At 37.6% G+C, this 15,045-nt stretch overlaps 1 protein-coding gene across 1 annotated transcript in view; it reads right to left on the bottom strand.

The window, feature by feature from the left end:
• Nucleotides 1-3,274: 3,274 nt before the first annotated feature.
• The window catches only part of LOC123566185 (nuclear pore complex protein Nup133-like), a 420,170-nt gene continuing 408,399 nt past the window's right edge, over nt 3,275-15,045 (bottom strand). Inside the window, exons 32-34 of the mRNA XM_053549042.1 lie at nt 14,214-14,287; nt 8,130-8,215; nt 3,275-4,703 (exon numbers count right to left, since the gene is read on the bottom strand). Coding sequence (XP_053405017.1) covers nt 4,570-4,703; nt 8,130-8,215; nt 14,214-14,287 — 294 coding nt within the window. The 3' untranslated portion in view covers nt 3,275-4,569. The remainder of the gene's footprint in view (nt 4,704-8,129; nt 8,216-14,213; nt 14,288-15,045) is intronic.

Genomic DNA, 15,045 nt, shown 5'->3' with positions numbered 1-15,045 from the left:
CGGACGGATGCACTGGCAGCCATGTTTTTTGAAAAATCAGAAAAATTTGAACTAGAGCTGTCACAGGAGTGACGAATTATACCCCCACAATACAGCCTTGTCACACAAGTAAGCCAATGTCGAGGTTGACCTCAAAATCAACAGGGGTCATCTGCTGGTCATGATCAACCTCCCTATTAAGTTTCATGGTTCTAGGCTAAAGCGTTCTCAAGTTATTGTCCAGAAACAATTTAAATGTTCCAGATCACCTTACCTTGACCTTTGACCTACTGACCTCAAAATCAATAGGGGTCATCTGCATGTCATGACCAACCATTCTCAAGTTATCATCCAGAGACAGGTTTACTGTTCCGGGTAATTGTGACCTTGACCTTTGACCTAAAGTCGAACTTGACCTGTATTTTATGATGTTTCACTAATTTACCAAAATTTATGATCCTAGGTCTAAGCATTCTCAAGTTATCATCTGGAAACTGTTCAACTGTTCTGGTTCATTGTCACCTTGACCTTTGACCTATAACCTCAAAGTCAAACTTGAAGTACCCTGGCAGCCATGTTTTTTGACGGTTTAGGAGATATTGTTTGAAGATATTTCTATTTTTAGCTCTGGCAGCCCCTATGTGCAACCAAGCGGAACTGTTTGTACAACTTTGGTAGAGGACCATCCGAGGAAGATCCATGCCAAGTTTCATCAAAATCCGTTCAGTGGTTTTGGTAGAGATGTCTTTTAAACACAACTGTTGACAACGGACAGATGCACAATGGACAGAGCGTGATCACTACATCTCACCATGAGCACTTTGTGCTCAGGTGAGCTAAAAAGCTAAAGCTTTCAAAATCAAATATCTTGTAACAGAAGATGGATGAAACACTAGAACTGAAAATGTTTATTGTACTACTGAGTCAGCAAGCATTAGGCCAGAGTCTTTTAAATTTTTTGTTACTCGGATTTTGGGCAGAAAAATGTTGACAGAAGGGAAAAAAAATATAAAACAAGAGGGCCATGATGGCCCTATATTTCTCACCTGTTATCATTGCACTTGAGGCAAAAGAAGGTCCTCAGAAAAAATATCTAAGTCCAAAGGACAGGAACAACAAAGGGAAGAACTTAAACCAAAAAGAAAAAAAAAATTCTTACAAGGTACAGATGTGTCAAAATACACCTAAAAATTGGAGGTACCATCCATGTTGTACCGTAGAAAAGTGGTCTCGGTTTTTCCCTACGGCCAATAATAAAAAAGTTACTAAAAACAAGCTATTTATAGTAACGTAAAAGGGAAGTAATTAAAAACAATGATTGTAAGTTAACAAAAGAAGGATCTGCCAAATAAATCTGTTGACATAAATGAAATTTCAGATCAGTATCTTCATTAGTTACGGAGATATACCCATTTTAATTTGAAATAAAGGGAGGTAATTTGACATAAAATCAGTCCATAGTTATCTACCCTCATTGGCTCAGTCCAACTAATGACAATAATGAAATTTTAAATAAGTCCTATAAGTACTTACTGATATAAATCCATTTTGATTACAATCAGGGGAGGTAATCAGATATAAAATAACTCTGGAACCTACAAATGGATCTGATTTGTCATGGAATCCAAGAATTATTTTTGTTGAAGATATTTTGGAAGTTTGTATCAAATAAAACCATAAATGAAGTCTCTATATGGCTGCAAAAGCCAAAATAGCCAATTTTGGACCTTTAAGGGGCAATAACTCTGGAACCCATGAAGGAATCTGGCCAGTTCAAGAAAGGAAACAAAATCTTGTGGTGATACAAGTTTTGTGCAAGTTTGGTTAAAATCAAATCATAAATGAAGCTGCTATTGTGCAGACAAGGTCAAAATAGCTAATTTTGGCCCTTTCAGGGGCCATAACTCTGGAATCCATTATGGGATCTGGCCGGTTCAAGAAAGGAACCGAGATCTTATGGTGACACAAGTTTTGTGCAAGTTTGATTAAATTCAAATCATAAATGAAGCTGCTATTGTGCAGACAAGGTCAAAATAGCTAATTCTGGCCCTTTCAGGGGCCATAACTCTGGAACCCATGATGGAATCTGACCAGTTCAAGAAAGGAACCGAGATCTTATGGTGGTACAAGTTGTGTGCCAGTTTGGTAAAAATCAAATTATAAATAAAGCTGCTATTGTGCAGACAAGGTCAAAATAGCTAATTTTGGCCCTTTCAGGGGCCATAACTCTGGAACCTGTAATGGGATCTGGCCAGTTCAAGAAAGGAACCGAGATCTTATTGTGATACAAGTTGTGTGCAAGTTTGGTTAAAATAAAATCATAAATGAAACCATTATCGTGCAGACAAGAAATTGTTGACGCATGGATGGACGAGACGGACGGACTGACGACGGACGAAGGGTGATCACAAAAGCTCACCTTGTCACTATTTGACAGGTGAGCTAAAAAAGGCAGTAAAACAACAGACGGTAAGTGATCAAAAGCTTTATCAGATGACTCATTTGTTCGGCAGCACTTTGTTGCTCCTTGGGTCATCTCAATATACCTCTTCCCATGTCATATTTTATTTTCCAAATGCATGTCAAATTCACATCAATGTTGCCATTGTTATTTACATTTGGTTACATCTAGCATATATTTGCGACACCGTAAAGTTTTTCATGCTTTCATCTTCTTGGCCTTTACAGAACTTGTGTTTCATTGTTTAATTGTCGATATACCGGATTTCGCTTTTTCATCGCATATTGTAAATGTTTCAAAGATAATCTTAAATTTCACACAATTGTTTACATATGGAAGACGCTTTCATCTGAGAGGAAATCGCGCCTATATGCAGGTTTTTTTTTTATTCTATAGCAGAGGCCGAATATCGGCCTCGTCCCCCAGCCGAGGATTTCCCCCACAGCCAAGGATTTCCCCTACCGCAGTCGAAATTCCCCTTCGTCCGAAATTCCCCCCCCCCCCTCCAAAATCGTAAACAAAGCAATGGAGATTACTCCCAGCGATTTTCCCGACCGAATATCGGACCCGTTCACAATTGCAGACGGTCTTTCAAAATTTTCAATGGGTGTGAAAACCTTTAGAAATAGTAGAAAAATGTTACAAGAGCGTTCAGTGGACCCGAGGTTCCGGTTTTGACCAGCGAAAATCGATAAAAACTCTATCTGACTCGCACATAATATGCCGTGGGCGTCTGCTTGTCTCGCGGTAATACTCTTTGATGCGTAACGAGTTCGAAAGCTCTGCCCTTGTCAATCAAAATCCCAGTGAACTTCATACTGTTTGTCGACACCAGCGTAAGTATGACAGTAGGCGGAGCGTCGTATGTTAATTAGCTACTGACAGATGTCATTCACGCCACGCGCCGAGTGACACGTGGTTATCATCAGTATGTAATATAGATGATTGATAAACAATGCAGCGTCAGATTAGCGTGTTTGTACCTCTTGTTAATTAGCGGTAACAGCTTATGCTGTATTGTGTAATATGTGTTGTTAATTTAAAGTAATTATTTTATTTGCTTGATTCGATTAAATAAGCCAGTCGGCCGTTACGCAAATTTATTATCTTTGCCGAGGTATTTTGCTAGACCAAAATAAAATATAAATGTTTTAAGTAATCAGATATTATAAGTATGGAATAGTTCTGAAAAAAGATGAAATTTTATCAAGAATTTTTAATGTTTGCTTTCGTTTTTTTCATATTTGTCACACGTTTTCGCGATCGTGATTTTCGGACTTTCTTATCCTTTCTTAAAAGATTTTCTAGTACAATTGAAATAAAAAGCCAACAAAAGTATGCATTTAATAATAATATGATGACTCTTGCAAAAGCAACTCTTATTTTAAAGCATATTTTTGTGAATAAAAGCATGTGACCTTTAAATATTCAATGATTTGAGCATTTCAACTCTCCCCACCCACCTTGTTACAATGATAAGTGAACATTAGTGCAAGTCCATCTATTGCTAAGTGACAGTGTGTATAGTTGCTAAAAGTTGCAAGAATATGTAATAAAAACATAGTTTAAAGTGTTTATTATGCATAATTGTAAATTCCCCCCTGAGTGAAAAAATCCCCCAAAACTGCTCGTCGCGGGCTATTTTCTTCCCCCAATGACAGGCTGGGGCCTCTTCCCCCAGTCGTAAAAAAAACCCCTGATATGACACTGACAGCTAATACACTGACAGCTAATACACTGACAAATATTGGAGTTGTCATCATCAGAACTCGGCATAACATCAATCATTGTTCTTAAAATTTTTTGAAATTTTTAAAATTTCATTTTTTTTGAAAATGACAGAAAATAGGGCAGGAGGGTCTGAGTAACAAAAAATCAACAAACTCTGGCCTCAAGAGTAAAATGATGATGACAATGATGAAACTACTGTCCAAAAGCTGTTTCTGGAGCTTCCAACACTTACAAAAGTATAATGCAGCATTTAGAAGACAAGGTACAGGTCCTAATAAGCTGTCTAGTTGCCAATGCGCAAACTAAACATTGCTATGTTTACATACAGAATATTACACACAGAATTATTGTTTATCTGCAAAGTGCTAGACTGCATCATGCAGGAAGTGTAACTGTGTTCATGTGTAATTATTTACAAGTTCATACACGGCAGCAAGCAGGAACTGTAATTGTTTGTTTGTAGCTACTGCAGCAAGCACTTCACATGTCAGTAATGACTGCAAGTCCGGCAGCAATGATCTAGGATCCCAACCTGAAAGGAAAAGTAGTCTCAACATGAAGAATGTAAGTTTATTTAAAAACTACCAAAATGAATATTTTCTGTGTAATAACCACTAGTCATTTTAAACTTAAGTGTTAATCAGGGTGTACAAGTCCTTTCTGATATTGACGCCAAAGGATGGGATATGGTAAGACCTACAAAGAGCTGTCCCTAAGACAGCGTGCTCCACTATTCAGAGATTTGACATTAAAATGAATTCATGTCTAAATAAGAGACCTCTACTTACATACAAAAGATATGTCTAAAAACAAAACTTTCAAAAAAATCTAACATGAAAAAAAGTAGAATTTATTTTATTTATTTATTTATTTGGGTTTTACGGCGCACCAACACAGTATAGGTTATATGGCGCCAAACAGGACTACAAATTTTGGTTTCACATCTTATTTACATCGAAATAAAAACATGAGGTATGGAATCAAAATTTGCATACCTGCTGGAATCACAGAGTTACAGCAAAACCAAGTGTTAAGACCCTATTAGTCGCCTCTTATGGTCATGCAAGAGTAAGGCAGTGGTTCCAATTCTTTTCATACATAGATCATCCCAGAACCACATGGGGCTCTAAGTATAACAACTTGATGACCTTGGCCTTGGCTATAATGGGCCCAGCCCCAGCACATACTTTGTTTGTATGCTGGACAATGTTTAAGTGAAGTTTCAGTAAGATATAGGCAATAGTAACAAAGATATGACAGGAAAACAAAGGTTGTCGAAAACATTAACCTTAAAAATAACAATAATAAGTATAACACCTTGGTGACCCTGACCTTGGGTATAATGGGCTCAGCCCCTACACACACTTTGTTTCTATACTGGACAATGTTTATGTGAAGTAACAATAAGATATAAGCAATAGTAACAAAGTTATGACAGAAAAACAAGGGTTGACGAAAAACTTTAACCTTAAAAATAGCCTAAGTATAACACCTTGGTGACCTTGACCTAGGGTATAATGGCCTTGCATACTGGACAATGTTTATGTGAAGTAACAATAAGATATAAGCAATAGTAACAAAGTTAAGCCAGAAAAACTTTAACCTTAAAAACTAGAAATGTGTCCATGGGACACAGATGCCCCCACTACATGACATTAGTCAGGGGCCAGAACTCCTACAATACTGAATGAATCCGGATGCGAAACCCCAGGTGCACAACTACACATGCTGACCAACATTCCTGTAAACTTTGGTGATTCTAGGTCAAATACTTTTGGGGCTATGCGCGACACAACATTAAAATGACCAATTTTTTACTAAGTCAGGGGCCATAACTCCTACATGACTGGATGAATCCGGACGCGAAACCCCAGGTGCACAACTACACATGCTGACCAACATGCCTGTAAAGTTTTGTGACTCTAGGTCATATACTTTTGGAGCTAGGCACGACACAACATTAAAATGACCAATTTTTACAAAGTCAGGGGCCATAACTTCTACATGACTGCATGAATCCGGACGTGAAACCCCAGGTGCACAACTACACATGATGACCAACATTCCTGTAAACTTTGGTGATTCTAGGTCAAATACTTTTGGAGCTATGCGCGACACAACATTAAAATAACCAATTTTTTACTAAGTCAGGGGCCATAACTCCTACATGTCTGGATGAATCCGGACGCGAAACCCCAGGTGCACAACTACACATGCTGACCAACATGCCTGTAAAGTTTTGTGACTCTAGGTCATATACTTTTGGAGCTAGGCACGACACAACATTAAAATGACCAATTTTTACAAAGTCAGGGGCCATAACTTCTACATGACTGAATGAATCCGGACGCGAAACCCCAGGTGCATAACTACACATGCTGACCAACATTCATGTAAAGTTTTGTGACTCTACGTCAAATACTTTCAGAGCTACGCGCGACACAACATTTTCGGAAGGACGGACAGACGGACGGACGGACAAGAGCAAATCTATATGCCCCCCCCCAAAGTGGGGGCATAATAACCTAAGTATAACAACTTGGTGACCTTGACCTTGGGTATAATGGGCTCAGCCCCTATACATACTTTGTTTGTATACTGGACAATGTTTATGTGAAGTTACAGTAAGATATAAGCAATAGTAACAAAGATATGACAGAAAAACTTTAACCAAGAAAGGTCACGCCGATGCCGAAGCCGGGGCGAGCAGAATAGCCCCCCCTATTCTCCGAATAGTGGAGCTAAAAACAAAGTCCCATAACTGTGCAGATTTTTTTTTCTGAAAGAACCTAACATGCACCATGCACAACTAGGGTTACTACTGATCACTTGTGTGAAGTTTCATTAAATTGTGTGCATGGGTTCAGGAGATTTAGTGTGCACAAAACTGCATATGCAGACTCTATGTATATAGTAAAGTAACAAAAAAACAATGTCCCGTAACTCTGAAAGAACCTAACATGCACCATGCACAACACTACTGTTGTTACTGATCACTTGTATGAAGTTTCATTAAATTGTGTCAAGGGGATGAGGAGAGATGGTGCGCACAGACAGACAACTTGAAACCAGTATACACCCCCTTACAACTTCATTGTTCGGGGGGTACAATCAGAGATTTTTCTCAGGATTTTGATGAGCCTCTGATGGATGAGAGTGAGCTAAAAAGGCATCTGTTCATAACTAAGATAAGAGAAGGGGCAATTTTTGTGGATGCCCTCTATTACAGGAGTTGATTCCAAAACATGTTTTGTTGCAAGGGCATAAATCTGGTATATGCTATTTGACAGATAAAATAGCTTTCATTAGCAGCACATTTCTCCCCATACTGCTTCATCCTAACATATCTGAGATTCAAATGCTCATTAAGTTGTGAAACAAGAGCTGACTTTTCTCGGTGCTTGACTCTGAATTAGAGCTTTACCAGTAAAAGAGGCTTAACTCTGTCAAAATAGCCTTTGATAGTAAATAACTTTTCTAAGTTTCAAGTCAATAGCTTTGAAAGTAACAGAGATATTTGATTTTATCAAAATTTTTAACTATGGCGACGCTGACGTTGACACTGGGGCAAGTGCAATAGCTCTACAGTTTCTTCGAAAAGTCGAGCTAAAAATAAGGTCCCCACAAAATTTGTTTAAATGTGAAACTTGAGATAAACATACCATCAGTAACTGCTAGTGAAACTTGAGATAAACATACCATCAGTAACTGCTAGTGAAACCCGAGATAAACATACCATCAGTAACTGCTAGTGAAACTCGAGATAAACATACCATCAGTAACTGCTAGTGAAACTCGAGATAAACATACCATCAGTAACTGCTAGTGAAACTCGAGATTAACATACCATCAGTAACTGCTAGTGAAACTCGAGATAAACATACCATCAGTAACTGCTAGTGAAACTCGAGATAAACATACCATCAGTAACTGCTAGTGAAACTTGAGATAAACATACCATCAGTAACTGCTAGTGAAACTGTCTTAAAGAATATGGTATCTCTAACACTGTCTACAGGATCTCCTGTTGGTGTGTGTGTCCAGCTGCAATACACAAACAAGTCATGTTTCATTCATACTTTTCAGATAACAAGAGGGTCATAATGGCCCTATATCACTCACAGTTTTGGTAGATGAAACGGCAAAAATGTCTGTGAAATTACTTTGAAATTGTGCCAATGTTTTCAGGTAAGAATCTTTTAAAAGTTTATACTGAGTAAATGCAGGTAAGGTTTATGTGTTGCTGGGGGTAAGACATGATGTGATATGACAATATCAAACAAGAAGATTTTGAAAGTTTCCTATATATACATATGGGGTAACAAACATTTTGGTAAAATATTTTAAAATTGGGCCTGCTGTTTCTGACAAGCTTTTTAAAGTTTCCAATATACAAATAGGGAAAAAGGGACCATGCCCCCTAGCTGCCATGTTTTTTGACGTATCAAAATAATTTGTTCAATCTTGCTAAAGGGTCACACAATGCTCATTTGTGCTAAATTATTTTAAAATAAGGCCAGCAGTTTCATACAAATCTGTTTCCTAAAGTTTCTACTATATGCATATAGGGAAAAGAGACCATGCCCTCTGGAGGCCATGTTTTTTGACAGATCAGAATAATTTGAACAATCTTGGAATTATTTTGAAATTTGGCCAGCAGTTTTTATAAGAAGAGGGGTACATTAGGACCGTTTGTGTGAAATTATTTCAAAATCAGACTAGCAGTTTAGGAGGAGATGTCATTTGAAAATTTTTCTACTTTTAGCTCTGACAGCCCCAATGAGACACCAAGTGAAACTGTTGGGAACATCCAGGCAAAGTTTATCAATTTCCACCAAATGATTTCAGATGAGATGCTGTTTGAAGAAAAGTGTGGATGGACAGACGGACGGTGAGCAATCACAATAGCTCATCCAACGTGCTCAAGTGAGCTAACAAGAGCTGTCACACTAGACTATTTCCATGCTGGATAGTGAAATAGGGCACATCTGAGCAAGCTGAAGCTGTCACTGGAGTACTTATGACTCCAATATTAATGTAGATATTGGACAATAGCTTCAGTCTGTGTTAAAAGTATTAAGTAACAAGCAAATTTGATGAATTGGTATCCCCTGACAAATGGGTTAGTGTTTAGGAAAAGCAAAGAAATATTTTTTTTTGTTTTGTTTTGTTTTGGGTTTAACGCCGTTTTTCAACAGTATTTCAGTCATGTAACGGCGGGCAGTTAACCTAACCAGTGTTCCTGGGTTCTGTACCAGTACAAACCTGTTCTCCGCAAGTAACTGCCAACTTCCCCACATGAATGATCAGAGGTGGAGGACTAATGATTTCAGACACAATGTCGTTTATCAAATAGTCACGGAGAACATACGCCCCGCCCGAGGATCGAACTCGCGACCCCGCGATCCGTAGACCAACGCTCTTACCTACTGAGCTAAGCGGGCGGGCTACAAAGAAATATATCCGGCAAAAAGTTAAGGATGTTACTCAGAAGCAAATGGTTTTATTATATTTGAACTTAAAAGAACAGAAGTTCTTAAGAGAGCACAATCAAGTAAGAAATCTGGAACGTGGGTGGTGATGGGGGTTAACAACTTCACATGTTGATAAATATTCAGGGATGGTTTGAAAAATTAAAATAAGAGTGCCAGACTGTCACAAAATACGCCTGTCTAAATATTCAGTTACGTATCATAAAGGTAATAATGTTGATGTTGTATGCCTCGTTAACCCAAACAAGAGGGTCATGATGACCCTGGATCGCTCACCTGAGTAATATGAGCTACATTTTTCAAATGTCAAACTGATGCTAAAATATTAAGGAAGTAGGTCAGTAGATCACAGTCATGGTCAATGAAAGTCAGTTTTAAGATTGGCGTGCAAAAAACGCAAAGAATCGGGAAATTCAAAGGAGGGAACGTCCGATTCAGACGACTGGCAGGTCAATAAGAGAGATAATGTGGAACATCTATTTTAATTTGAATCAAATTCATTGGGTAATAACAGAGATAAAGTGAAAGTGTATCAAAACTTTAACCTGAAATTTCAAGTAAAAAAGGGGGATAATTCATAAAATATTGGTGCCAAAGTTATGAACCTTGTGTCAAATGATATGGTTGATGATGTGGAACACCTGTTTTAAGTTAAATGAGATAGCGTGAAAGTGCACCAAAACTTTAACCTGAAATTTTAAATAAAAAGTGGGGATAATTCATGAAATATTGGTGTGAGAGTTACAGCTCTTGTGTTATATGATGTGTGTGATGATGTGGACCAACTAGTTTAAGCTTGAATCAAATCCTTTCTACTATAACAGAGATTTAGTGAAAATAAATCAAAATTAACCTTAAATTCTAAGTACAAGAAGGCCAAGATGGCGCTTAGTTGCTAAGTAACACACAATAACAGTGTAAACATGTTTTACCTAATGATTTCATGGAGACAAATATTCTGACAAATTTTCATTAAGATTGGACCAAAAAACATGGCCTTTTGAGTGTAAACAAGCTTATTCTTTGATTTGACCTTGTGACCTAGTTTTTGACCCTACATGACCCAGATAAAAATTTATACGATATTTCATGCACACAAACATTCTGACCAAGTTTCATGCACATCAAATGAACAAGAGTGTTAATAAGCTTTCCCTTTGATTTGAATGGGTGACCTAGTTTTTGACCCTATATGACCCAGTTTCACACTTAGCCTAAGAATCATCAAGATAAACATTCTGACCAAGTTTCATGAAAATAGGGTCATAAATGTGGCCTCAAGAGTGTTAACAAGCTTTTCCTGATTTGACTGGTTGGTCTAGTTTTTGACCCCATATGACCCAGTTTCGAAACTGGCTTAGAAATCATCAAGATAAACATTCTGACCAAGTTTCATGACGATAGGGTTATAAATGTGGCCTCTAGGTTGTTTACAAGCTTTTCCTTTAATTTGACCTGATGATCTAGTTTCAATCCAGGCCTAGAAATCATCAAGATAATAATTCTTTGCAAGTTTGTATCAAATCAAAGCATAAATGAAACTTCTATATGGCTGAAAGGGCCAAACTAGAAAATTCTGCACCTTTCAGGGGCAGTAACTCCAGAACCTATGAAGGAATCTGGCAGGTTTTCGAAAGGAATTGAGATCTTATTGTGACTTAAACTGTGTATAAGTGTGGTTAAAATCAAATAAAAAATGTCACTTCTATGGTGTTCACAAGGTAAAAATTAACAAATTTTGTCTCTTTTATAGGTCAATCAGGGGCCGTAAATATGGAACCTATGATTGGATCTGACAGATTCATCAAGGAATCCAAGATTTATTGTTGTTGAAGATATTTTGCAAATTTGTATCAAATCAAACCATACATGAAGTCTCTATATGGCTGCAAAAGCCAAAATAGCAAATTTTGGCCCTTTAAGGGGCCATAACTCTGGAACCCATGATGGGATCTGGCCAGTTTTCAAAAGGAACCGAGATATTATGCCAATACAAGTTGTGTGCAAGTTTGATTACAGTTGATTGCAAAATGTGGTCTCTATAGTGTTCACAAGCCAAAAATAGCAAATTTTGGCCCTTTATGGGGCCATAACTCTGGAACCCATTAAGGGACCTCGCCAGTTTTCAAAAGGAACCGAGATATTATGCCAATACAAGTTGTGTGCAAGTTTGATTAAAATTGATTGCAAAATGTGGTCTCTATTGTGTTCACAAAAAATTGTGAACGAACGACGGACAAAATTGCGATCACAAAAGCTCACTCTGTCACTGTGTGACAGGTGAGCTAACAAGAGCTGTCCGTAAGACAACGCGCTCGACTTTTCTCAGTGCTTGACTCTGAATAAGAGCTTTGCAAGTAAAAAAAAATCCAAGTTAAAAAGGGACATAACTCTGTCAAAATTCAAATCAGAGTTATGGGAATTGTGTCTCCTGGTGTAGACTTTGATAGTAACTAACTGTTTTGAGTATCAAGTCAAAAGCTTTAATAGTAACAGAGATATTTGACTTTATCAAAAATTATAACAAAAAAAATCTAAGTTAAAAAGGGGCATAATTCTGTCAAAATTAAAATCAGAGTTATGGGTATTGTTCCTCCTGGTGTAGAGTTTGATGGTAAATAAGTATTTTAAGTTTCAAACCAAAATTTTGATAGTAACAGAGATATTTGACTTCATCAAAAACTTTAACCAAAATTCTAAGTTAAAAGGGGGCATAATTCTGTCAAAATTCAAAACAGAGTTATGGGGATTGTTTCTCCTGGTGTAGACTTTGATAGTTAATAATTATTTTAAGTTTCAAGTCAGTAGGTTTGATAGTAATAGAGATATTTGACTTTATCAAAAACTTTAACCAACGGTGATGGCGACGCCGGGGCGAGTGCAATAGCTCTACTTTTTCTTTGAAAAGTCGAGCTTAAAAAGGGGGCATAATTCATGAAAATTTGGTGCCAGAGTTATGGACCTTGTGTCATATGATGTGGGTGATGATGTGGAACAATTTTTTAAAGTTTGAATCAAATCCATTTACCAAGGCTTTAACCTGAAATTTTAAGTAAAAAATTAATGAAATATTGATGCGATGCTGTATGATGTGGGTGATAATGAACTATTTTAAGTTTGAAACAAATCCATCAAGTAACTAGAAGATGCTTTTGTAAAAAAGCGAATGTCTCCCCCAATGCATAGTCATACAGGCAATAAGTCGATAGGGGACAAGTCAAAGAGACATTGATGGTTGGCTGCAAGGGATCATCTACCTGGCATGTCCAATCATCCCGCTAAGTTTAAACATTCTAGGCCTAGTGGTTCTCAAATAACTGTTACGCCTCCTGTGACCTTGACCTTTGACTAAATGACCCCAAAATCAATAGAGGTCATCTACTCTGCATGTCCAATTACCCTATTAAGTTTCAACATTCTGGGTCAAGTGGTTCTCAAGTTATTGATTGGAAACAGTTTTCTATGTTCAGCCCCCTGTGACCTTGACCTTTGATGGAGTGATCCCAAAAACAATAGGGGCCATGCATCTATTCTGTAAGTCCTATCACCCCATGAAGTTTGAAGGTTCTAGGTCAAATGGTTCCCAAGTTATTGACCAGAAATGGATTTCCATTTTCTGTCCGCTGTAACCTTGACCTTTAATAGACTGACCCCAAAATCAATAGAGGTCATCTACTCTGTACGTCCAATCATCCTATGAAGTTTCAACATTCTGAGTCAAGTGGTTCTCAAGTTCCGGTCTGGAAATGGTTTTACATGACCAGGTCCCTGTGACCTTGACCTTTAATAGAGTGAACCAAAAATCAATAGGGGTCATCTACTCTGCGTGTTTAATCATCCTATGAAGTTTCAACTTAGTTTCAACATTCTGGGTCAAGTGGTTCTCAAGTTACTGACCAGAAACGGTGTTCAGGCTCCTGTGACCTTGACCTTTAATAGAGTGACCCTAAAATCAATAGGGGCCATCTACTTTGCATGACCAATCATCCTATGAAGTTTCAACATTCTGGGTCAAGTGGTTCTCAAGTTATTGATCAGAAATGGTTTTCAATGTTCAGGCCCCTGTGACCTTGACCTTTGCTGGAGTGACCCCAAAAACAATAGGGGTCGTCTACTCCAGCAGCCTTACCACCCTATGAACATTGAAGGTTCTAGGTCAAATGGTTCTCCAGTTACTGATAGGAAATGAAGTGTGACGTACGGACAGACAGGGCAAAAACAATAGGGGGGAGACATTATTACAGAGATAAAAGGAAAGTACATCAAAACTTTAACCAAGGTGTGGATGCAGAATGACGCTGACTCCGATGCCAGATCGAGTAGGACAGCTCTTCATACTTGGTATAGTCAAGCTAAAACTCAGTCATATTACTATCAGTCTGCAAAACTAAAAGGGTGGTAATAAAATTTTCTTGAATATTAACAACATCTAGTATTTTCTGATGTAAATTTCAGCTATTTTGACATCATTTGCTTTCAAGTCTTTGTAAAACTGAATCATTGAATGGTAGCTGTGGACTTGCAATCAGGAATTCAAAAGGTATACTTACATTGCTTTGTCTCTAAGAATGGCTTTACACCATATACTGTTTCTTACAGTTTCATAATCGATGGCTGGATCCTCCTGTTGGACAAAAAGTGTACTAATATTTAATATGGCTTGCTTTATAACATAAAATGAACAACGCTTAGGTGCAACGCTATACATTTTTTTTGATATAAACTATTTCCACCATGATTCTAAGTCTAAAAAGAGACCATGATTCTTGCAATTGCTCACGGATACATGACCCGTTTGACTGAGTATGACGTCGTTTTTTTGATGTAATTTGCATAGTAACCTAGATTTGAGTCTCATGTGAACAGTTTGAACTTAAGACCTAGATATCAATAAAATATTCTGAACCAAGCTTTCATGAAAGATCCATTGAAGTATGGCTCTTGAGAGGTCACAGTTATTTACAGTGTTTGCACCAATGACCTGGTTTAGAAAGGCCCAACTAAATGACCATTGAACTGACTAATTTCTAATCCAAAGGGAACATTCTGAAAATTTTATGAGATCTCATGTACAAAGTAGGCTCTAAGAGGTCACAAGTGTTTCATTTTTAAAGCTAATACCTGATTGTTTGGAGAAAAGTACCACTAAACTTACCGAATGACAAGATATTCATCCAAAAGGGGATACATTCTGACAAATGCATGGAGATTTCTTGAATATAAGGTCTCTAGAGGTAAAAAGTTTTCCTAAGTTTTAAGATAATTGATAGTTTAGACGAAATGTTTACCACTATCGTAACATGACCTGATATTCTAAGTACATACAGGACCATTTCTTGAAAAAGCAAATAGTATGGCTGCTAAGAGGGTCACTAAGGTAAG

This window comes from Mercenaria mercenaria, chromosome 1 (assembly GCF_021730395.1).
Source record: "Mercenaria mercenaria strain notata chromosome 1, MADL_Memer_1, whole genome shotgun sequence".
NCBI lineage: Eukaryota > Metazoa > Mollusca > Bivalvia > Venerida > Veneridae > Mercenaria > Mercenaria mercenaria.
Note: the sequence above shows the minus strand (reverse complement) of the source record. Positions and strands in the feature narration are given on the sequence as shown.